The following is a 25,189-nucleotide window of genomic DNA, read 5'->3' as shown; positions in this document are numbered from 1 at the left end:
CCCATAGAGTCTTCCACACAGCAGGACACTGGATGATTAAAGAAAGAAGAGCTGGTGCAGTTGAGACTTATGAAAATAAAAACAAATTCCCATCTCTCAGGATCTCACTGAAGCTACGGAAGAATTCACTTTCAAAACTTTGTAACACTCTGACTTAAATGCTAATTCCCTTTTGTGATTCTGAGTAATGACTGCTTTTAAAAAAAATCTTGCAGCAACACAAATCCATGTCATTCACTGACCTTGGTATATTCCTAATGAGATGTCCCTCTGTGACCCAAGAATTACTAATGGGGGGCTGGAAATAATGAATGGAGGAGTGGAAGGTGAATGATATAGAAGGGGCACCACTAACATTTTCCACGAGCAAGATCCATACGCTGTGTAACAGAAACATAACAAATGGCTACATAACAAATGGCTTCATCAACTAACCCTCACCCCTGAAGAAAGCAACCAATAGGTTTGGCAGCAGAATCCAGTAAACATATTACCCTGAGAGATTAATTGGATGTGAACTAAGGCCTCTGCAGCATTTCTTTCTCCCAACTATGTATCCTACAACTGTGCCTTAAAACCATCAGTGTAGTTCTAAAAACGTAATCTCAAATTTATCGAAATATTCTGCCTCATCCTTTGCTGTAATGTCATACTTCTTTACCTTTTTACTTTCTGTATATAGCACAAAGTTATGATCAAAATGGAGATGTAAAATTCCAAGGATCATGATTTAAACAAAAATATACTCTTGAATTAATTTTCCCTAGAAACTTACTCATTTGTTCACCCCAAATTAGTTCTCATGTACTGCCAACAGACAAAAACCTGCATGCAGAGCTCAAAAAGTAAGAGATACTCACATCCAGGTCTCAATGTGCTGATCCCAAAATTCCCAGTAGTCAGCTTCAGAGAACACATACTACAAGTAAGTCTGAAGCCCTGATGCATAACAGACCAGAAGGTGTCCCGAACACACATCCGGTTGACCCTTCCCACTGCCCTCAAGACAAAGTGCAATGTCCCACAGCACAGCTTACTGTAGTCATGACGGCAAGAAGGAATAAGAGGCGGGGGCACCTGCATCAGCCTCCAGGTGGCCAGCACAGAGGGAAGTCTGAATTAGATTCCTAGGGCTGCGGTGACAAAGCATCATAACCTTAAAATAACAGAAATGTGTCGTCTTTAATGGGTAGCTTAAAATAATAGAAATGTATCATCTCACAGGTCTGGAGACTCGAAGTCTGAAATCAAGGTGTGGGTCTGAAGACTCTGAAGGAAAATCGGTTCTATGCCTCTCTGCTAGCTTCTGGTGGTTTGCTGGCAATCTTTGGCTTGTAGATGCATCACTCCAACCCTTGCCTTCACCTTCACTTGGAGTTGTCCCCTGTGCCTCTGTCTTTTCATATCACCTTCCCCCAATGCACACCTGTCTTTGTGTCCAACTTTCTCTTTTTATAAGAACATCAGTTGCACCGAACTAGGGCCTACCCTAATGAATGCATTTCAACTTGATTCCCTCTGTAAAGACCATGTTTTCACGTAAAATCACATTCTGAGGTACTGGGGCGATGACTTCAACATACCTCTTTTAGGGGAATGTAATTCAACCCATAACAAAGTCCTCCTCCAAAATGGGGTTTGATTCTAAGTCCCTTACAAACCTAATTTCTATTGGTTCCTGTTTTGCAGGATACAATAAGTTGCATATTAAGTAGGAAGAGAAATATATTTTAAAATGTCTGCATTGTACTCATACCTCACCTCATTCCACAGAGAATTTAAATTGATTAAGATTTGTTTTCACCTTCAAATTCCTAATATTATTTTGGGTGAAAATGAAAAGATTTACATCATAACATAAAGATTTTGTCATCTGTTAAATAATTTTTTAACTTGGGCAATTCTCTCACGTAATTTCTCTGACTCTGAGTTTCCCAGCCTGTAAACTGGAAACAATTAGACCACCCATTCTGCCTCCCATACTGGATTTTGTAAGAATAAAATGACACATACTATAGAAGAATGTTTTGAAACGTAAAATTGTGTAACAATAAAAGGTCATGGTATTCTCAATCTGACATAGTTTTCTTTCTGTTATATATTGGTAAAAGAGTTCCTAGAACAGAAACCAGAACAGGTGGTGTAGTATGCAGGTACGAGGTTTACACTGGGAAGTCATTTCCCTTCCATCATAATTGGCCCTGCTCCCTGCCAGGGCTGAACTGTGAAGCCACACACTATCCTAGTCATTAACCTTACACCCTTACATGCATTTTAGTCCCAAGGAAAGAAGACAAATAACTTCTGGAAACATGAGAGAGAGTATTTGTATTTTTTAAATGGGGGTACAATAACATGGGATGAAAGACACCTGGATAATCAGGGAAAACAAAGGGGAAAAAAGCTCACTTCTCATACTCCTTGAAAATATGATTGAGAGATGTACAGTTTCTGTATTAAGTAAAACCATACATTTTCTAGAATAACCAAATTCAAAAGAACAAAATTACATAATCTTAAACAGGATCAAACGATTCTGTGTCAAATTCTGAGGCCTTTTTTTAACCAAAGGAATAAACCAGTTGTGTCCCTTTCTTTTTAATTTAGCAGGACTCAGTTGGCTGTTTTTACAAGTAGTATTATAGAATTATTTAGTGTTCTAAGTGGTATAATATTGAGGTGGGGGACAAAGGAAAAAAACTAATTCTTGTAAGTCTCCCAAGTATAGAAAGCCATTTTACTCATCTGTGCTACCACTCTACAGTTTTAACTAACACTGGGGTAGAAACTGTCCCCACAGATGGGATTCTATGTGCATGGCACCCCTCCTGGAACATTGTACAGTATCAGGGAACACATAAAATAAATGGCACCACTGGAGTTATGTAATGTAATAGCCAGCCCTGGTGGGAATGGAGGAAGGAACTGGGATGGGGGCCCTGGAAAACAACAGAGTATCAAATGAAGGAAACATAAATCACAGCAACTTCATGGAAGGCTGTGGTGGAACAGAAAAAAGTACTGACCAAGGAACCCAACAACCCTGCGTCCTGGTTCACAACCCAGTATGTACTGGTGTGTAACCTTACATAAAATCACTTGAGCTGTTTCCTCGCCTTAAAATGGAAATAAAAATTGCAACCATCTTTTCTACTGCAAAGGATTACTGTGAGAGTCCAATGAGATTATGTATGGGACAGTGCTTTGTAAACTTGACTTCAATGGAAGATGTTACTATCTGGGGTATAGTACAGCTTCCCTACAGTCTGTCTCAAACTATGAAACTCTTTTCTCTCTGGGGTCCAAAAGTAAATGTCGAAATGCAGCTGCTCTTACTTAATTCTTGTTCTTTCATGAGCATAGTGGGATATTTGTTATTCTGTATAAACCATATAAAGCTGTTATCATTTGTCAGTGTCGATTATTGCTACTAGTTGTTCTAAATAAAATATCCCCAAACTCAGTCTAGATTGAAGTCTCCTGGGTGGAACACGTTAGCTAAACAATCTTATAATTTAGAAATTATTTTTCTAGGGTAATACATGTAACTACCAATAATTATACCTACTATTTTCCTGATTAAGATTCAGAAAGCTGTTTGTTTTTAAACTGTTTCCAATTAGCTGGTTTCAAAAAAAAGTTTAATCTTATAAGCACTGCTGGCTTGACACAGTTGTAGATCTCAAGCTTCTTTTTGGCTTTTCTTATCAAAGTTGGGTCATGATGGAAAGATAACTCTTTCCTGTTAATGAGTCACTATATCTCATGCCACCTTGCACCAAAAGCGCACCCTTTCCACAACTTATTCCAATCAGAAGAATGAACTGGGTTTCACTTCTAGAACAAAGTGGCAGAGCATCCAAGGACACAGATGCTGTAAAACTGCAAACTTAAACCACGAATTTTCTGTATATTTTCAGTATATTACTGTTTTAATATCAATGTTGAAATGGATGAGCAATTGATCATTTATAAGGATTATTCTCCATCTAAGCCTAGAAATCTGGCTTGGAACAGTTCACATTCCTTCCTGCTATAATTCTGGAAGCATAAAGGATTACTTCCCCCATCAACTAGTCATCAGAAGCTGCAGAGGTCATAGCCGGGGTCCTTGTGAGGCTAGGGAAGCGGCTAAGTGAAGTTGTTTCTTAAGCCAAGTATCTGTATTTCAGGCACTGATTGAAATCTCAGAATAACGGCCCTGTCTCTACAATAAATAAGGTATATAAATTCTCGTTCCTGTCACCCAGTGGTTCTCAACCAGGGGCAGTTTTTTCCCACAGGAGACATATAGCAATGCCTGAAGACATGTTTGTCACTACTGAGGGTACAGAAGTAGTGGCATCTGGTAGTTAGAGGCCCGGGATGCAGCTAAACAACCGACAATACCCAACAGAGCCCTTCATCAACAAAACCCAGTCCAAATGTCCAAAATGTCAATAGTGTTGAGCTTACAAAGCACTGCCCTAACTAGTAGGATAGTATATCTCTCTAGAGAATATAAGACAGTCCTCAAATAAATCTCTAGTCCCTCAGACATAGTCTTAAATACTAAATGTCACTGCTTTTAAGCACCGAATATGCTTTTTTTCATAGTCACTGGATGGAAAACACACACAAACAAACACACACATATAAGCCTTTCAAGCACTGTTGCAAACTCCATTTTCTTTTCTATGTCATCCTTAAGAGCTTTACATAGAAGGAAAAGACAGAGGAATAAGGAGGTGTTGGAAAGATAGGACACAATAGAAAGGACAAATACATGTAAAATGAAAAAAAAAAATCCCTATCCTTTCTCTGTGTTTGGACATGACATAACACTACGGTCAAATAAAAGAGGCATCCCACTGGAGCCAATGAAGTTTTATTGCCATAGACATGAACATCATAAAATTTTCCAAAAGTTAAAACACAAAGTTTTGTTCCCTAGCTATCATAATCACAGTAAACAAATTCAACACATAGTACACAAAAGGTTTTTCATTTAGCTGTTTCTATAGTAAGAAGAAATATAATTGTGTGATCTTGAAATTAAAATTATTTTTACAGACTCATTAGGCTTCACTGGTCAAGAACAGCACATGAGCCTTGAACATTTAGAATGTGAACCTGAGTACAACCATAAGACCTTTCAGCCAGTAGCCATTTCATATTGTTTCTCATCAACACCATGGAGACATTACCAGAGCAGTCACTCTAAGGAGAAGTCAGCCAGGCAACTAAGAAGATGCATTCAGGGAATGCAAGATACCACCAAATTCACTGAGAGATTAACTTATTAAAAGATATAATCTTAGAATCTCACTGCTGGAAAAACAGAAAAAAACTACCAATTGCTATTTGAATCCTCTCAACACACACTGACCAAAAGGTCTTCCTGTCTGTTCCTGGACTCTGTCATCACCATGTCACCTGCATGGTAGAACTAACATAATACTGTTTCTCAGAGTGTCTGCTTTACACACTGTTGAGGTCTGTAGGAACTAAGATGTATGGATACTGCTGTTAATGCTCACCAATTTTAAGAGCATAAGACCATGAGGGTGGAAATCAATATATTCTCTTGGAAGAGGTCCCCCTTGTTTTTTGTTTGCCTATATTCTGGCCTGGAAGCATAAACACAGGGATTTCAATGGCAGGCTCACTTGGAACAACCACTTCCATTCCACCTTGTTGCTTTCAATGGCCCCTTGCAATTCTCCTTGGTACATCCAAGGTGGGGTCAGGGCAACACAACAACGCAGGACGAAGGAGATACATGGTGTTTGGGTGTTTGGTAAAGAGAAATTCACTCGTTCTTCTACTCCTCTCACCTTCCACCAACCTGCCCCTCAACCATGGAATACAAGGTAGGCACCAATGTTGTCATGACTCTACTTCTCATCTCACTTTATATTAGGTAAGTCAGTCTCATAATTTTAAATGTTATCTAGAAATAGGTGGTCCCAAAAATGGCATCAGTCTAGACTTCTCATCTGATCTCCAGATTCACCATTTGAATGTCTAAAAGGCTCCTCAAACTTAACACGTACAAAATCACCCTTTCTGCTTCCTCCCTAAATCTCCTACGATCATCCCTATCTCATTTAAAGATAACCCGCCTCCTTCCAGGTACATGAACCAGACCTTAAAGTCACCTCTGACACTTCTGTCTCTACACCTCATATGCAATTCAGGTCTAGCTACATATGTTTATATAGCTAGAATCCAACCAGCTATTCCAACTTCTACCACTGGATATTAAGAAGAAAGACCAGACAGAAGGCTACCACAGTGCTCCCAGTCCTAAGAGATTTGGTCTTCCAACTTCTACTCCTTGTTCCCCATCAATCTATTCTCCACACAGCATTTAGGGATTCTATTAAAACATAAGTCAGACTCTATCACTCCTCTACTCAAAAGCATCCTTTCAGTGGGCTCCAAGGTCCTAAACAATCTAGCCCCCATTTTTCCATCACCGTCACCGTCTCTTCTATTCTTCCTCTTCACTCCTCTCCATCCACCCTGGACTCCTTGATGCTTCTAGAACACAACTGGCCAACACTCCTGCCTTGAGGCCTTTGTACTTGCTATTCTCTCTGCCTGGAACTTTCTTCCCCCAGGTATCTGCATTATTTATTATCTTCCCCTTCCAGAGTGTAAGCTCCAGGAGGATGGGAGTTAGGGGTCTGATCTGTTCCCTGCTGTATCCTCAGGGCTTAGAAGAGAGACTGGCATGAAATAGTTGCTTAATAAATAGTTAAATGAGTGAAATAGAGATAGTTGTCAGAGGACTTGCTGTTTTGCACCTGAAAGTCACATCTGGAGACCAAGAGAAAATGCACACCTATAATTAGAGGAACAACACAGTATTAAAATGTAAGCCAAATATTTAAAGATCTAAAATATCTATAAATGAAACAATTATGTTAATAACCTTAGAATTTTTCCATATAAAGACAATTTTCTTTTATTTCCTTTCCTCTTTTAAACTTTGTATCATTCCTATCTGAGTGAAAATGAGGGTAGAGACAAAACAAAGTGATTTAGAGATGGTCAGTAGAATGGTTTTTAGAAATGCATGAATTCTGTACTTAAGAATTTGAAATTGTCCCCCATTGCAGACACCTTCAATTAAGCCTATTCTAATCTTGGCTAAGTGAGAATCCAACTTCATAATTTCACTCCCAGGCACAGCTGTTTGACAAGTGCAGCAGAAGCCTGTCAAGACACTTGGCAGCATCATTCCTTTGGAACACAATGGACTTTTTTTTCCTTTTTGGCAACCCCTATTACTCACTGATGGTAATTAGCAAACCATCTTTGGAGGAAATGTATAATCAGGCAACTAAAAGTGCCTTTTATGAAACTCCTCCTTGAAAATAAATCATTGACACTGCAAATGGTCAATATGTACTCTTAATTTTAAACTAAATTGCCCATTGATTTACCAAGATCTATTTTCCTGACTCTGTGGTCTAGTGACATTCATTTTTTCCGAGGTTCTGAATTCATGAAAAGTGACAGTGACACAGTTGTTTATTTTGATTTACTATCTCAATAGAGTAAGCAATTAGAGTGATTTCTCCCTTATTCAGATTATATAGCTCTTTTCTTGACTGGTTCCATCATAAAGCCTCATTCTATGGGCACAGCACAAAACCAGAGTCACAATCTAAAGCTAGTCTTCCCAGGACACACAAGAGAACAGGATCAGGGTGACCTAAGCCGTAAGAAGCTGGCACTAGGCTGCTGGGGGAAATACTTGCTACAGGGAGGGACAACTAGAGATAATTACAATAAACTCAATCCATGCCTCAAGAACCTGAATTCTTCCTACCTCAATTTATGATGCAGTTTGGGGCTTTCAGAAACAAACAGCACCTGTCCCACTTTCACACCTTTATAACAACTTGTATCCCAGCACACCTTCCACCAACACCTTAGACAAGTTTCGACAAGTGCTGCTGAATCACTTGAGATGGGCCAAAAGGTCAGGGCCCTGAAACTTTGTCAGCGTGATTATCTAAAGCCACTGGAAAGCACTCCATGTGTTTCAGGGAACAGGTAGACTTTTCATTGCACAAAAGCAGCTTTGTTTCTGTATACGTGACGCCTCCTAATTAGAATCAATGATTTTTTTTATTGTCGCTCCCGATAAGCTTGTTTGCCTAGCTTCATTTTCCTAAAACACTTGAAACGTTTCTAAGAAGGGCGAATGTCGGTAGAACACTGAGACAGGCCTTGACCCAGGGCTGTGGTATTGCATGATGTTTACAATTTGTCATCCTTGGGGGTAATTTTGTAAGCTTAAACACACTAAAGAACATATTATAAAGAGCCAGGCAATTTCATTTTGTTTGAATATATTTATGGAAATGGACCAAAAGTGTCCATAGAGGCACATTGTCATTTTTTCCTTGAGTGTGTGCCAGTTCATGACCAAAAGCAAGCATTCAGAGAATAGAAGAGCATTTATGACCACATTGTGTGTATCAAATAAGCTACTTTATGAACAGATGGGGAGTATTGTGTTTCAGGGTCTTAGTAAAATAGCCCTTCACACCAAATTTCTATGCACAATGCTAGAACTCTCAGTGATTCATTTATAACCTTGCCCTTGATAATGAGCAGATCTCCCTTGAGGGTAAGTGCCTGTGGGACAAGAAGACATCACACATACTCATGGCTTAGAAAGATGACGAGCAGGGGGGAACTGTGCCCCAAGAACATGTAATTTGGACAAGGTGGGAAAATCTGAGTAATCCACTTGAGATAAGGAGCATTTCCCCAGCAGTGGTGATTGTATGGCAATGGAATCCTTGGAGTGTCAATAAGAAAAAAAAAATGGTTGGGCTGGGAAAGATTTAATAAGTTGAAAAGCAAGTTACAGGAGCCAGCACTGGAAAGAAAAAAAAAAAAGGTCTTTAAAGTTCTTTGATGAGACCAGGTCGCCACTCACAGAAAGCTCCAAGATCAAGATTGAAATGTGTTTTCTTTTCAAGGAGATATAGAAAACAGGGGTAAGTCAGAGAAGAAGCAGGAGGCACTTCTAGTTCCTTGTGGCAGATACTATACTCTGTGTTCACCAGTACTCTGTGTTTAAGTGTCCTCCTAGACACACAGGAAGACCACTCTTTCCAACTGTCTTTGCAGTTAGTTGAGGTCATGACTGAGTGCTACCGAATGGGATAAGAAAAGTCAAGCCTGTCACTTCCATGCCTGGCTCCTAAAACCTCTCCACAATCCTCAACATCTCTTTTACCCTAGACTCAGATTGCAGAGCCATTAGATTGAAGGATCCTGAGTCACTATACAATCATAAAGAGTTAGCCACATTAGAACAAAAACGAGAAATAAACTCCTATCATAGCAAGCCACTGATATTTGGTTAAATTATTTTAATGTATTCCAATAGTACTCCCTTCTTATCATTTGCCTTTTTAAATATCATGTTACTGCCCAAGAGTATCTTTCATCTCATTCCTAAGCAGAGTGATCTCAGAGACCATCAAGAGCAATGGAAAACTTAATTTGTTTTCAGATCATAAGAACACAGGTTACCTAAAGAAAACACATGGCCGGCATCATTTTCTGAGGAGCCAAAGAGAATAAACTGTTCTTTTCTTTCCTATGAATTCACACAAAACCATTTTATTTCTTTATTTTTAAATTTTTATGGGAAATTTCAAATCTTCACACAGTGCAAATAACAGAATAATAAACCTCTATGTATCCATCACCTAGCTTCAAATGTGTGTGTGTGTGTGTGTGTGTGCATGCATGTGTGCACATTTGAGGTCTACAGTAGGTTAATCATTGAGCCACGTGCTGTGGGTAGGATTCAAAGGTGAATAATTAATGATCTTTGAATATGTAGTAGGCAGAAGAGAGTCTGAATCTCAAATCCCAGAAATTACTTAGCTCTGAGGGTGATAGTGCGAATTAAAGTAATATAGTAGCTCAGAATTTGTGTAACATAGTCATTTTCTTTCACCTCCATTTCTCTGAACAAGTTTTTGGTCTAAGGAAGAGGTTTAATACTTTGTTTCTCGTTAAAATGTAGATACCCTTGGGAGAGCCAGCACACTGAATCTTTTCTCAGCTGTTCACCATTATATGTATGAATTTCTCTTTCCCGCAGTTCTTTCCCAAAAGCAAGCCTCAATTCGATGGAGAGGAAAATAAGGAGCAAGGCATGGGGCCTGTGAAGCAGCATGGAAACTCTGAGGGAAGAAGGCAGTAGGGTTCACCACAAATGAGATGAAAGACAAATTTGTATTTCAGAATTTTGTTTAAGGCCAAGTCCTCCATTTTCGCTTCATTACAACTGTTCTCCCAACCCCAAATCCATTCTCTTGGCTAATAAATCACCATTTGCTCTTCGGGGCAATTTTCATACTAGACACTGGGACTAGGGATGGGGAAAGAGAGTGATAAAAGAGAGTCAGCAGTAACAATATATCTCATCAAAAACACATGCAACAGGCCCAATACCCAGGCCCCTATTTAAAAATGAAAGCACTTTCAAACAAACATTCTAAAACACAGAAAAGAAAATTGTCTGGTGAGAGAAGCCTGAGAATCTGCCTCATAAATTTTAAAAGCAAGGATCCAGGACCAATCAGATGCCCTCTCTAGAACATTCTGAATGTCTGAGTCCACTGACCTGGGCCTTTGACTGTGCTCTCCGGTCAACAGGCAAATGACTCTACAACCTTGGGTGGCTCAAACCCAGGGGAGGGCTCGTGCTGCCAGAGAAAGAAGCACAAGTAACAAAAGGCAAGTCTTCCTTTCATGCTGCCTTCCCCAGTCTAGAGAGACATGGGGTCTATGGTGTTCAGGACTGACTCACTGGGAACGGGTGCCATTTTGATGGGAATTGATTTAATTTGCTCTCCTCTAAACAGCTCAAGCATTTCACTCTGTTCTGTATTAATTCAGTCTGAGCAGAAAAAAAAAAAATTCCAAAGTAAATCTCAGCAGTGAAGGAAAAAAATCTTGAAAAGGCTGACAAACTCAGCATAATGAGCACCAGTCCAAACCTTTGTTTAACAGTACAATACTTCACTCTCTTTACAGATTATAAAAGGAAATATTTAACTAATGGAAAACTACTCATACTTAGGATAATGTATGCAGCCTCTGTCCACATCTTAATCATTCTACATAATTGATCAAATAACTCTGGTCTCTAGTCTTCCCCAGATTTTTAATTGTTTTCTTTAAAGTCCACAACAGAAAATGCTTTCATGCTAGTCTACATTGACGTGTTTCCCTAGCTGATCACTTGGCGTAAGATAAATGTGTGTTTCATATGATAGCTGCCAAGGGATATGTTTATATGTTTTAATGAGGAATTAAACTATAAACTTTAAGAGATAATGGAGAAGGCCTGGGGAAGCCAAAGTTTCATTTCGCATCCACTGAAACACAGTGCTTGCTACCTCAGTGATGCTACCCTCCTAAGATATGTTTTATTGACTACATTTGCACTTATATTAACTAGGTTTCCAATTCTTAAAAATGATCCCTATTTGGTAGTATAAGTCCTTCATGACTTCTTCCAGCCTCACTTCCGCTACTACCTAGTCTTGGACCATCAAACTACTTGAGAATTGTTTCTTCCTCTGTGCTCTTTCATACGGCGATGTGCACACTTAAATGGCCTCCTTTCCTTTCTCTGTAAGAATTACTGTCTTCTTTCAGGATGCAGTTACCTCCTCTGACAAGCCTGCCCAATCTCTACAGGCATACTTGGGAGCTTCTTCCCCTAGTTTTCCCATTAAAAGTTTGCATAGCCATATATCACAGCCCTTGTTTTACTGTTTACACAATTGTCACCCCAACAGATTGTGAGCTCCCAAAGGGAATGTCTCATTTATTTCTGTACCCCCCAGAGAAGGTACATGGTTTGCACTCAGTGATCAAATGAATGAATGAACACACAATGAGTGAACACATCAGGACACATACTATTTGGGTAAGGTAACTATATACCCTAGTTTTTTTCAGGACAATCCTGATTTAGACTGATGTTCCAGTGAGACAAACCCACTTTCACTCTCAAAAGTGTGCCGATTTGAAAAGTAAAGTATATGCTCACCCTAATTTTAGAGCATTAGGGTATATATTTACCCAAGCATATTGCTCCTGCCTGCCCAGAAGCTGGTCATATCATGTTCTAATTTCTCAACAACTTTTTAAACTAATCATTTAAAAAATTATTCAAAATTCTCCTTCTAACAAATTAAGCATTCTCCCTACTCAAGCTCTGTACCTGTGGCCCAAGAAAAGGAAAATAAATACTGTGCTGCAAAATAAAAACACACAGGTTTCATTCTACTTTCTCACCAAATTCCTATCTACACCAACCTCCTATATGAGCGATGACACCTATTAGACAGGTTGGTCTCCCCTCTGGATGAAGGACACAGGCTTCCCAGAGTTAGAGTAGACGTAAAATCAAGTCTTCCCTATGCAGGCTCTGGGTTAACCAACCACAGATCCACTGTCCAGGGTTACAACAAGCATTGTCGTATTGATAGCTTAGAAGCCCTGACTCAGCAATTACAGTAGAAACTAATAAATTTGCCTGGAAAAAAAAATAAACATCTCTTTTCCAAATCATTCTACTCAGAACTTGAAGAAAACATTTCTGAAAGATCAAAGAGAATCAGATGACCTCTTCTTTTTGGAAAAATTAATGTGTTTGGTCTTTCACTCTACACATGCAAATTCTATCTGGACCCAAAAATGACAACACAACCACTCAAAGAAAAGGCAATCAAGAAATACTCCAAAGGTCACAAAGGGTGTTTCTAATATATTGCCAAACTAATTTTCCACACTGGTGCAGTCTGAAAGAACTGAGAAAAACGTATTTTAGAATCTATATATGAACAAATCTCCAAAGGTTCAACATACATTCCCTTAATCAGATCATTTATGAAAAGATTTACATAATTCTTTCTAATTTTAAAGACATTATTTAAAGGCATGAAATTAGAGAAAAATCACAAAACAAATATGAACTAAAAGGAACATTAACCATCATGTAGTTAATGATTTTGTTTAATGAGGATAAAGCCTCAAATATTTAACCTCTTAGGGTTGCTCTCATTATCTATTGTTTTTCATTAATCCTAGAATCACAGGGCAAAGAAACATAAACCACGATTAGCTTTGAAATGTTTGCCCAAATCTGCTATGAATTTATTTTCAGGACAAAGTTCATGAAAGGTCAGTTCCCCAGGTAAACTGAATTAAATGCTTTCTAAAGGGAAACCAAATTAAACCTGTAACCAAATGGCAGGTTTCTAAACTGTGTTTTGGGATATGAAATCCGATTTGACAGATGCCTTATAGACTGTGGTCAATGCCCCATCTAATGAGGATTTCTGTGGTTTCGTTTTTACCTACACTAAGGGATTTGTAATTTATGGTGACATATATGTGTCTACAGTATGTTGAACATGTGCTTACATAGATAAATATGTTTGTATCTCTTACATAAAATTGCTGGGAAAGAAATCTTAAGATTTGGTTTTATTTTTTAAATCATGGAGTTTGCTTTTAATATCTGACAGACCGATGCCTTGTGGGATATGACTTGGAAGCTACACTCACTCTGATCTTTACCAGATGTTCACTGGTGGTGTTTCAGCCTCAAGAGACAAAGAGGATATTAATGTTAATTTTATTTATTTAATCACATCAGGCAGATTTGATAAAAGAGAAAATTCAATATTTTGGTAATTTACCAACTCTTCAGAAATGTCCATAGTAGCAAAAGTGTTTTGAAGATCATTTTCTATTAAAACCTGAAAGTCTGCATTGTGTTTGGAAGAGAAAATACTCTATCTTACCTTTAAAAATGGGAACAGTGTGACAAATTTGTCAGCTCCACTGCTAAATGAAGGAGGCAAGGAGGTGGCGACAATGTATACATGGTTCAGTGCAAGACTCCTCCCAAACTTTGACTAATAATTGTAAAGAAAGAGACTCTGAACGTGAAATGGACACTCAGTTGAAAGCCTTCTGACACTACCAATCACTCTAATATCTTATCTTGTCTCTGAATTTTATTACAAGAGGACATTAAACTACCCTAATCATTGTCAGGCCATTGATAATAATGTAGAGATTGCTGTCAGGCCATTGAGAATAAGTAGACATGTACTCCCTACTGAACACTGCATCCCTGCATCTTAACAGAAGTAACAGGGTAGGCTTTTATTTATCTAGCACTAATGTCAGAATTGGAAAACTTTTACAATACTGGTTCTCAACCTTGAGTGCTCATTAGAATCACCTTGGAAGCTGCATCCCAGGTCAACTACATCACAAATTTTGAAGATGGGACCCAGGTAGGGGTACTTTGCAAAACTCCCCAGATGATTCCAGTGTCAGCCAGGGTTAAGAACTGCAGCCTCAGAAGCTCTACGTATGGAACAGCTAAATAACTTAAAAGTCTTGGAAAAATCAATTTCTCTGGGTTTTGTTCTCATCTAAAAAAAATGATATGGGTGGAAAGAAATTGGAATGTGATAGTAATTGGCTTTCATTTATTTTTAGATAAAAATATATCCTTATAGCTATGAAGTATTTCAAATAGGCAGGAAAGTATACCAAATATTATAACGGACACCTATATTACCACCATCAAGTTAAAATAACAATATTTTGCCATATCTGTTTCAATTCTCTCTCTGGAAAAAAAGAGAAAGTAAAATCCTCACATTCCATCTCTTTCTATTTCTTTCCTTTTGAGAGGTATCCACTATCCTAAAGTTACTAATTACCCTGCCCACATGATTTTACTGTTTAATCACATAACTATTTATCTGTTGTATAATATTGCCCAGTTTGTGTTTAAATATACATAAATTGTATTAATACCATATACACCCTTGTACACATATTTTTTTCACTCAACATTGTTCTTTGAAATGTATCCATGTTAATAGATATGTATGTAATATATGTATGCATATTTTAATTTTAAACTCCTTTATAATATTTCATTAGGAATAAGCCACAGTTTATTGACTTATCTATGGACAGTTATGTTATTTACACTTTTTTTGAGAAACAAAAGCAATAAACACCTTTTTTCATGTCTCCTTGCCACTATATAGAAAAGTTTCTCTAGGGTAGGCACCTTGACACAGTTTTATTGGATAGACTCATCTTCAACATGACTAGGTATTACCAAATTGATCTCCAAAGTGGTTACACCAATTTACTCTCTCCAACAATGTTAAAGTATATCCACTTCTCCATACCCTTATTGATACTTGGTATTATGATAATTTATTCATTGTTGCCAATATGAGGATTATGAAGTGGGGATTAAGAATTATGCTTAGATGATATCTTCCTAAGGTCCTTCTGGTCATAGACCACATCAATACCAAGTCTTATCAAAATAAAAGTGGATATGAAAAAGCTCTTCCACAGCTTACAATGAATTTACATTTCCTCAAGACATGTCTTACGAGGCCAAAGCTGGCCTGTGAACCCATACATCAGGCCATAAAAGAGGAATGGGGACATGGTTCCAGCTCTGTATTTATTTTCTTGAAATCATAATCCAATGTTACTTAAAAAGCACCACTGCCCAATATTCAAGCCAAAGCAAATACTCTGGATTTTGCCAGGCAAAATGCCTGTGGAGAAATGAGTCAATTCATACAAAATTCAAAACTGGTCTTTGGTCAGTGACATTTTCATGAAAATCCGTGGGTGGGTAAAAGTTTTGAAAAATTCCTTTTTGCCATTGGATAAAATTCATCCAGGAAAAATAAAATTTAAGTGGAGACTCACATTCCCCCTAATTCCTTTATCAGCACTTCCTAACCTGCTAGCACAACTACTTTCAATCACATGTGAAGGCAAGTCATCCCTGTTTCTGATCCTAGCAACAGAACCCTGTGTCCCTCTACTCACTCTGCCCCAGATAGGCAGACAGGCTTTCTCATGAGAAGCACCAACAGACAGAGCATGCCTAAGCTCATTCAGAACACACTCACTGGGCACGTTACCCAGCCACCTCATGCTCTTCAACTTAATAGCAAAAAGATCTACAGTAAAAACATCCTCAGGGTGCACTCTGTTGGAACCATTTACCATGGATACTGTTAGGGATGATTAGTGTACATCTATGGTTTGGGGTTACACTTCATGTTGTCCTTTTAGGAACATGAAACAGGGATTTGGGAAAGGGACAAATTCAGAGACTCCATGACTTGTTCTGACCTGTGACCTTACCATCTCAGAAAAACTTAATAGAATTCCACAGTTATAGCTGACAATGCTCAAATAATTTGATAATTCTGAAATTTACCAAGGTTGCAGTTGGTCTAAGCTCAGGAAGGTCAAAATAGAGAGATTTAGCACCTAGAAATTACTATAGTTAATAGATAGCAGTGAATGGAGTCAGGTATTTTTAAATGTAATATTGGCATATCCTGGTTTCTGACTAGCTGAGGTCTGCCTGCTTGTCTACAGAGGCCTTTACTTCTCAAGCCCTTTGCCACTGGATGGGAATGTGTCTGCAATTGAGACAAGGCCTGGAAAGAGAGCAGCTGGTTGGGTTTTCCACAGAAGCAATAAGAAAGAGATCTACAGAAGGGTGGAGTTGGGGGGGAAAGGAAAAGAACCCATTCTCTTCTTCCAGTAAGTTAACCAAATAATAAATTCACAGCCCTCCCCCAGTTCTGTCACCCAGAATCCTGAATGATGTGAACCCCAGGGTTCTGATAAGTCCAGGGAGTCATGGTCAGAGATTCTGAGAATGTGTTCTCTCATGCATGACACGGAATTTGGCATGAGGGAGGATACCAGTGGCAGCCGCTTACTGTAAGCAAGCCATCACTGAGTTAGCCCTCTCACACACCCCTATTTTACCATAACTTCCAGAAGCTCTTTGTGCTGCCTGTAGTCATGGTCACCAAACACAATGTGGTCATCATTTCTTTCTTGGGTCAATAAGCTAAGCAAGTGAAAATGACTAACTCTAACTACAATACACAGAAAATAGCAGTTAAACATACGTAAAACAACAAATGGCCTGGGTCTTACAATTTAGACTGCTCCTAGCCCTGCAGTGTATGACAAGCCACAAAAACCAAAGATCACTTCACATTTGCAAAAGAAGAATGTGGCCATTTTACTTGGCAAAGATCTTGAGCTTTGAGTCAACTACCATCAGATTTTAAATCAGTAGGAGATGAAACATTTTAGTTGTAACAGTTGTATGTGTCTGGAATCCAAGACTATAAATACGTGTTTTGCAAAAGGCAGAAAAATACATTTTTTCCAGGTGTATATCTACTTTAAAAACCAGGGTATTCTATCCTTGGATTACAACTTAAGAAGACTGCTAAATTTTCACAGCAAAATTAATTGCTGCCAGTTGGCTATCACCCTACAAATCAAGCAGATGACATGTAGCAACATAACAGTTTTCAGAAGACATACTGCCCATAATATGTATGTTTTAGAAGAAAATGAAGGCTTCCTGCTAAAAATATATAGCCCCAGAACTAGAATTGCAGCATTAGTCAGCTCCTAAGAAATCCTGTTTATTATTTTCACTATTACATGTGTAAATAAATGCTTTGTGGTCCTAGATTCGATACATTGTTAAATCACCAATCTGAATTTTATAAAGATTCCATCTAGAAGTGGGAAGTGGGCAGATCAGAGGTAGAGAAATTATCTCCCATACATCCTTAACAATACATTGAGAAGCTATGCATAAGCCTGCAAACATTAACCTATCAGCTTATTATTTCACTGAACTATTTCTATTTTTGATATTCATCATGCACTTCAGCAAAAGTCAACTTTATAAAGTTATATGTCTTTGCAAAGCCTTGGAACAGTAGGAAAATGGGGAAATCCTATTGCACAAAAATTAATTTTGCAATGCAAAAAATATTTTTCTGGATAATTCGAGCCTTTATGTTTATTTCAGTAAAGCCAAATCCAGTAAACTATTTTCAGCCAAGATTAGTCAGAACTAAAAGGTTGGACTGTTTTCCTTCAGAGGCTGAATGTCTTTCCTGCCTGCAATAGGCCGGTGTGTTCCAGAGTAAATGGATTTGCCTTCAATTGCTTGTCTCTTTCTGGCATTTTTAATGCAGAACCCTAGTGACAGAGTAAGGTTTTGCTGTCTAGAAAGTAATTATTCTTTTCACTCATATAACCTGGCATTCTCGCAAGGTATCAGCTTCAGGTTTTCCTTGAGAAAAATCACAATGTGGTGCATAATGTAGTGACAAGAAATGCAATTCCATTCCACAAGAAATTCTTAAAACTCTTTCAAAAATACCTACTGCGCAGTGAAAAAGTACTTTGAATACTTGCATTATAGCTATCACCTGTTTGGTTTGCTTTTACATGAATCAGAAACCTTGGCCAGTCTATAATCAAACATACACATAGTCCAGATTCTTTTTCATCACTGACATACTACAGAAAGAAGGAACTCGGGCTGGGGAACCACAGTACAAATAAATTTCTGTTCAAATTGATTTATATATTTCACATATTTAGTGACCTGCACCATACTCAATATCCAGGGAATACATAGAAATCTTAGACTTTAACTCTAAATGAAATATTTCTGTCCATCTAAACTAATATAAAACATATGTTCTTCTTTTTCCAAGACTTAAGTGAGCTGTCTGAGATTGTGCAAAGCCATCCCATGATCCCAAGGGTGATGCCCTGCTTATAAACCCTGAGGGTTTCTGTGAGGTGTGAAATTGTTGTGAAATCATTTAAGAATCATATTATTCAAAAATAGTACATTTTGCCAAGAAACAGAGAGAGTTCCAGGATGGATGTTCTGAAAGGCAGAGGCAAGGAAAAAAGAGATATCAGGCCCACTTCCCTCAGCACCAAAGGCTTCCCTGCTCTTTCTCCTCAGACCGGTCTACAAAATTGCCTCTTAAAATTAGTCAAGATCCTGCAAGATTCTGCTCCTGTGTATCCCCTGGGTGATTTTATGCCGACTATAAATCATTAGCTAGTCTCTCAACCCTGGAAGGTACAGAGTGCAGGCATGTGGATGCATGCCAGAACACTTTTACTAGCCAAGTTGCTAAATGGTGAGTTCCTTTTCAAATACCAAAACCACTCTTCTCCCCATCCCAATTCTAGCCGGTTATTGGAGGGAAGGAAAAGTCACTGAATATTTGCTTTGGAAAAGAACTAAAGCTTGCTGATGTGCAATCTGTGTCCTGCTCTTGCACATCCATCCACATTAAGGAAATTCATAGTTGGTACCTGGCTGGCATCTCCTTTCCAAGATTTTACACAGTGTGGCAGACTGATCACCTGCTGGGATGGATCATGTATCTTTACAGGAGGAAATATAGAAATGGAGAGCCCCTAATCATGGAATAAACCTTCTCCTTCCTCAAGCTGAAGAGGAATCCCATCTCATGGATACCTAGACCACCACGCATGCAAACTCCATACAAGAAGAAAAGGTCCTCTGTTCCATGGGCCGAGTTGGGAAAAAACACACGTATGCAAAGTAAGCCGGGCCTTCAAGAGAGGTCACCCCTTGCGCTTCGGAAACTCACCGTACACTTGTTGGGCTTCTCCCCGGAGTGGACTCTCATGTGGATCAGCAGTTTATAGCGGGCGTTGAAGGGCTTGTATCTTCGAGGGCAACCTGCCCAGAAGCAAGTGAAGTCCTCCCCTTTGCGCTGGTCGATGTGGACCTTCTCGATGTGCCGCACGAGCTCCTCCTGCTGGTCGTACAGGGCGCTGCAGTCGATCCAGCGGCAGCAGTGCTTGCCCCCGACGTCGTCCATCTCCCCGTCGTCGTCCAGGGCGGCCTGGGGCAAGGCCAGCTGCTGGGCGTGGGGCCCGAGCTCCGGGTGGTGAAGGTGCGGGTGGGCATGGTAAGGGGGTGGGGGACCTTGGGGCGGCGGCAGAGGAGGGAGAGGAGGCGCAGGGGGCAGGTCTAGGGTGCTGCCCGGGAACTCCTCTAGGCGTTCGGTCTTGAACAGGCCGGCCGGCTGGCTGTCGGGGCCCGGCAGGCCATGCTGCACCACCATGTTGTTGACCAGGCCTGGCTGGAGGCCGCCGTGCTCCAGCTGTTGCATGCGCTCGTACTCCAGGGCCCCGTCCTCGCCGTAGGCCGGCAGCGCCAGGCCTCCAGGGGTCACCAGCACGCCCTTCTGGCTGCTGGGCACCGGGCACGGCTGGGGAATGCAGCTGCCGCGCACGCCCAGGAAATGCCCGTAGACCTCTGGCTGCGGGGACATGTTGGCCGGGGAAGCCCTCGACCCGTTGATGTAGGCCACCAAGGACGTGGGCGACGTGCGGATAATGGTATTGAAGTCTATCCCGATGCCATCCGACAGCGGGGACAAGGACAGTGCTCTCTTCTTAGAGCGCGCCGAGTGGGACCTGGTGGATGAGTGCCGAGGACTAGGGTAAGGAGAGTGGCTATTTTCCATGCCAAAAAGGTAGGATGGCAATGAGTTAGAGACACTATTGCTGGACATGGATGTCCCGGGAGGAAGGCTAAGGAGGTCCCCTAGATCAATGCCATTCTGAGAGCTGTGGTTGGCGGAAAGCGAAGGGAGGGCCTTGTAGCCGTGAGACCACTCCTGCTTCACGCTGGAGGCCGACTGACTTTCCGTCAGACTCAAAGTCGTGGACGCCAAAGACTCACGCGAAATAAGGGACCTGGAACAGCAGCCAGAAGGGAAAGAAAAAAAAAAAGATAAACATTTTAGCAGGATATGGATTGCTTAAGAGCTAAAAGAATACTGCATTGACAATCCCTTAAGTATTTCCCCTAATTACGTTCTGTGCTAAACACACATTCTTGGGCTAAGATAAAATCCAAGGCTTCTAGTTCCAGGTAAATAACATCTTACCAAGAAGAACAATAAAACCTAATGCTCACTGAAATAATGTAACAAAAGATCTATTGTTATAAATAATCTTAATACTTTAGTAATAAATAGTCCTTGCTTTATTTTTAAATAACTTTTTCAATATGGGGGAAAAATTAGAGACCTGGGAAAAATTACTGATACCTGTTAAAGCCAACCAAATAAGTACTTGTTAAGCACCTACTGTGTGCAGCATGTTATGACAGGCTTTTCAGGCAATACAAATCTAAATAGAATCCCAGCCTTCAAGTAAAATTTATTTGGGAAAGCAACATATAAACTCATGCTTTATTTGAAAAAAAGCAAACCCTCAAAGTCAAAGGGTTGTCCAGGGGACTTAATAATTTCACAATTTAGTTTCACTGATATTAAGGAATTATCCTGATTTTTTTAAAGATAGTAATTCACATTGCCAGTACTTAGTCACATCAAATCACCCCAGGAAAGGAAAAAAATATAAGAAGCAGCTATAATATATAAAGGAGTAACTGATAACAAGTCATATCTGGAATTAATGCATTGGAGCCATGCAAGATTTAATCACACTTGCTAGCTGGGTTTTCTGTGAACTCTCGTCCTTAAATCCAAGCAGCTTTGGGCCAAGAGCAGATCACTCACTTTCTGTAGTTCATTTTTGCAACAATTCCTCTCCTATTCTTCTTACCCTTTAAAAAAACACACTCTATGTCTCACAATATATTATCTGCATATCAAAATGGTTCATAATGTAGCTCTGGTCACTTTAAAATTCATTTTGTTTTACTGTGACATTGTTGCCTTGAAAATAAAAATCACTTCTCAATCTTTTGGCTAATATCAAGTGTGAAAATAATTGAGGAGAAAAGATATGTCCCTTGGATGAAAATTTGCCACAGAGGCAAGACATAACACACTGTATTTCTTGACCGAGACATGGTGTATATCAGAAGAACCTGGCTTATTATATGTACCTGCGTTGACTTTCTACTGAGATCTTTTTTTCTAACACAAAAGTTAATCACAACAAAACGTTATATAAAACGTGTGTCTTCTCAAAACGAACACATTATTTCCAGCTGTTAAACATCAACCTGTTGCAAAGGAACTGAGGGAAAAGAGAAGCATTTTCATCCCACCTGTTCATCTTACTCCGTTTCACAAAATGGAAGCCACAAACACCATTTCCTACAAGCATGTGATATTAGCAAGAAAAACATCTCAGCTCCAAAATGCACCGTACAAGGTGATAACACCATGATCAATGAGATGTTACCATCAAGTGAAGTGATGTTTACCAATGACAAACACAGCAGGAATTTACATCCAGTTGTCCTTGACATAGATTTTCCTCTTGGTCCATATCCTTAAATTCAGGTTGTAGTCTTTTTGCAAGCTCCAAAGTGGTTTTGGAATCATCTAGTTTTTAATTCCCCAAGGACACTTTTCAATTATTTTCCCAGCATACTTGCAGCATGTGGCTCTTCCTGCAGAGCTCAGCTGAAGGATCCTGGTGATTGGATGTCAAGGGCCTCAGTCTCTTCCCCAGCAAGATCCAGGAATTGCTTTCAGACCCAAACTAAATTAGTAGTCCTGTCATATATAAGGCAGAGACAACTGACTGCTTTACACCCAGAGGTTGAGAAGGTTCATAGAACATAAAGAACCAGAGCTTTGGCAGAGCTACATGCCTGAATGGATGCACATTCTCAGGTGCTACAATTGCCTGTCACTGTCATACTGGAGCATATTAGATTGTTAAGTCATGACTAACAGACAGAAGTATGTTATCCACCTATATATACTTTGCTTATAAAATTGTATTATTTGGTTTCAGGGCAGCCTATAGTGAAACGTTCGTTTGCTCCATTGTTGAGAGATGATTCTCATTTCTCTCAAATTATACCTAAATATGGCTCAATTTAAATCTGAGCATAAAGCCATGCAGGCACATTCTATAACTTCTTGGACATCTGAGTTTTCTAAGACAATTATCATATATTTTTCAGAAAGCAAATTCTATATTCTATTCATTAAAGTATTAATATGAACAGAGAACTCTCTTCTATCTCAAACACCTAATAAGAACAAAACTTCCCCAAATGGCCTTTGCCTAGCAGCCAGTCTCCCTCCTGTGTGATTACTTACATCTTTTAATCTTTCAAAGCTCTAATCCTTGACATCTCTCCCCAATACACCAGCTCCCAGTGAGAGTTCTCTTCCCAAAGAAGTTATATACTGTCTGCAACATGTCTTAAATGTAGCTAACTTCAGGCATCTGTGGGTGTTATATTCTTCAATAAATTTCAAAGTCTCTTTAACAGAAGGGATCGTTTTTATCTTCCCAGTGCCTACTAGAATGTTAGATACATACTAAGTACTCAAAAAACTGTTGATTAGGAAAGCAAATAAATAATCAATATAATGACAATGGAACATTATTTATAGCACTCACAAAGCATTTTCACTATATATGATCTCATTTGATACAACCTGTCAGGTAAGTAAACTGGATTTTAAAAATAACTTCTATTTTACAAAGAATAAAACAGGGTTTGGGAAATTTCTCCCAGTAACATACACATACATACATACACCCCAAAGTTCTTAGAGAAATACAAGTGAAGCTGTGCTTGATAGACAGTGACCTACTGGATGATACACATTCGCTGTTGTTTTCTTTACATTGTATCCCACATGTGACCCACAGTGCTCTGCTTAATTGAAAGACCTGGTATAACCAGCTTAAAGTCACACAAGCTACGATGGGCACCCAAATTTTCTGTTCTTTCTGCAATAATATGTTGAATGAATGTGAATGGTTCCAAAGAGTTCTCGCCTCTAACTCCTGCTGCTACCCACACCAGGCCCACGGCAAAGAAAGTGACAGCTGTATCATCATTTGAGAGCAATCTCCATTTCCATATGCTCATCTGATCCTAATGATATTACTTCTGGTGATTGGTTAATTTGGAACTATATGTAAAAGGAAAGGAGATATATCTTGAACAAAATAAAACTAATAGGAAAACTCAGAAACCATCAGCAAAAATGATTAGGGTGGCTGGTCAAGCAAGAACTCAGTAACTTGTATGGGGCCATAAGAGCATGAGAGGCCTGATGACCATGTTAGATGTTTGCTTCAATGCCAAGCTCAAAATAAGTTCTAATAGATCACATGGAGAATTCCTCAAAAGAAAAGATATATTTCCTATATATGTAGATCATGAAAAAGATGGCCAGTCGTAGTCTATCTGGAAATTCGTGTCTATGTGCCTCAGCAAATCCCCCAAAAGAATTAGCACTGTATTTAAAGACAGGATGGCTTTATAAACTGTTACAATTTACAGAGAGCCTGGAGTGCATCCTCAGCCCCCTTAGCCTTCTCTCACCTTTGTGGATATACTCTCAAAGGAAACCATCCCCAAGAATTTCTGATTTAGGAAATAAAAATCTAAATACAGTGCCCTTTTGGATCTGGAATGACATTCTGTGATGGCTGAACTTTGTCACTGACAAGCTAAGCACCTGGACTTTCTGTGTCCTGGTTCCACTGGGTCTTAAACAGAAATATTTGCAGGTAGCTTATGAATATTTAATCATAAAATGCAGGATTATGATGCATGTGAAAACACTAGAAAAGCTAAGTATGCTACAAAACCCATGCAGGTAGCATCTGATCTCTTCTACTACTCAATGTTTGTTAAGACTGCTCTATGAAACTGCTGTATGATGTTATTATATCAGCACCTCAGCCTTGTCATTTTAGGGGAAATATATACAATGACCTCTGTATTCGAGTTTTGGCAATGCCTAAATCAAGAATGGCTCCTGGATCTTCAAGATGGTAAGATATAGGTAATCAGAAATGGTTGGGAAATTAATCTAGGCAAATATACAGCATTAAGGCATGATTCTTATCATTGGATTAAATAGAATCCAACAAAGCTAAGGAAAAAGAGCTTTTCCCAAGATGAGCACACCCAAAAAACATACCCAAAGGAGGTCAAAAGAAAAAATACAAACAGCCAATAAATCTATGAAACTTCATAGATTTATTTATGAAAACTTCAATATTGTCAATAATTAAGAATGCAAATTAAGATAAAATAACATTTTACAGATCAAACTGGCAAAGTTTCTAAACTAGCAAAAGTCCTAAAGATAATAATACCTACTAATGAATGGTGTCTTAGAAAACAGGCACTCTCAGGGGGCGGAGCAAGATGGCCGAATAGGAACAGCTCCAGTCTCCAACTCCCAGCGCGAAGGACACAGAAGACCGGTGATTTCTGCATTTT

At 39.2% G+C, this 25,189-nt stretch overlaps 1 protein-coding gene across 2 annotated transcripts in view; it reads right to left on the bottom strand.

The window, feature by feature from the left end:
• Positions 1–25,189, bottom strand: part of GLIS3 (GLIS family zinc finger 3) — a 484,272-nt gene that overhangs the window by 285,570 nt on the left and 173,513 nt on the right. For both annotated transcript variants that reach the window (XM_011937348.1, XM_011937349.1), the window contains one exon: positions 19,584–20,700. In XM_011937348.1, the coding sequence (XP_011792738.1) occupies positions 19,584–20,700 (1,117 nt within the window). The remainder of the gene's footprint in view (positions 1–19,583; positions 20,701–25,189) is intronic.

This window comes from Colobus angolensis, unplaced genomic scaffold (assembly GCF_000951035.1).
Source record: "Colobus angolensis palliatus isolate OR3802 unplaced genomic scaffold, Cang.pa_1.0 Scaffold162, whole genome shotgun sequence".
Lineage (NCBI taxonomy): Eukaryota > Metazoa > Chordata > Mammalia > Primates > Cercopithecidae > Colobus > Colobus angolensis.
This window is presented reverse-complemented; position numbering and strand designations above follow the sequence as displayed.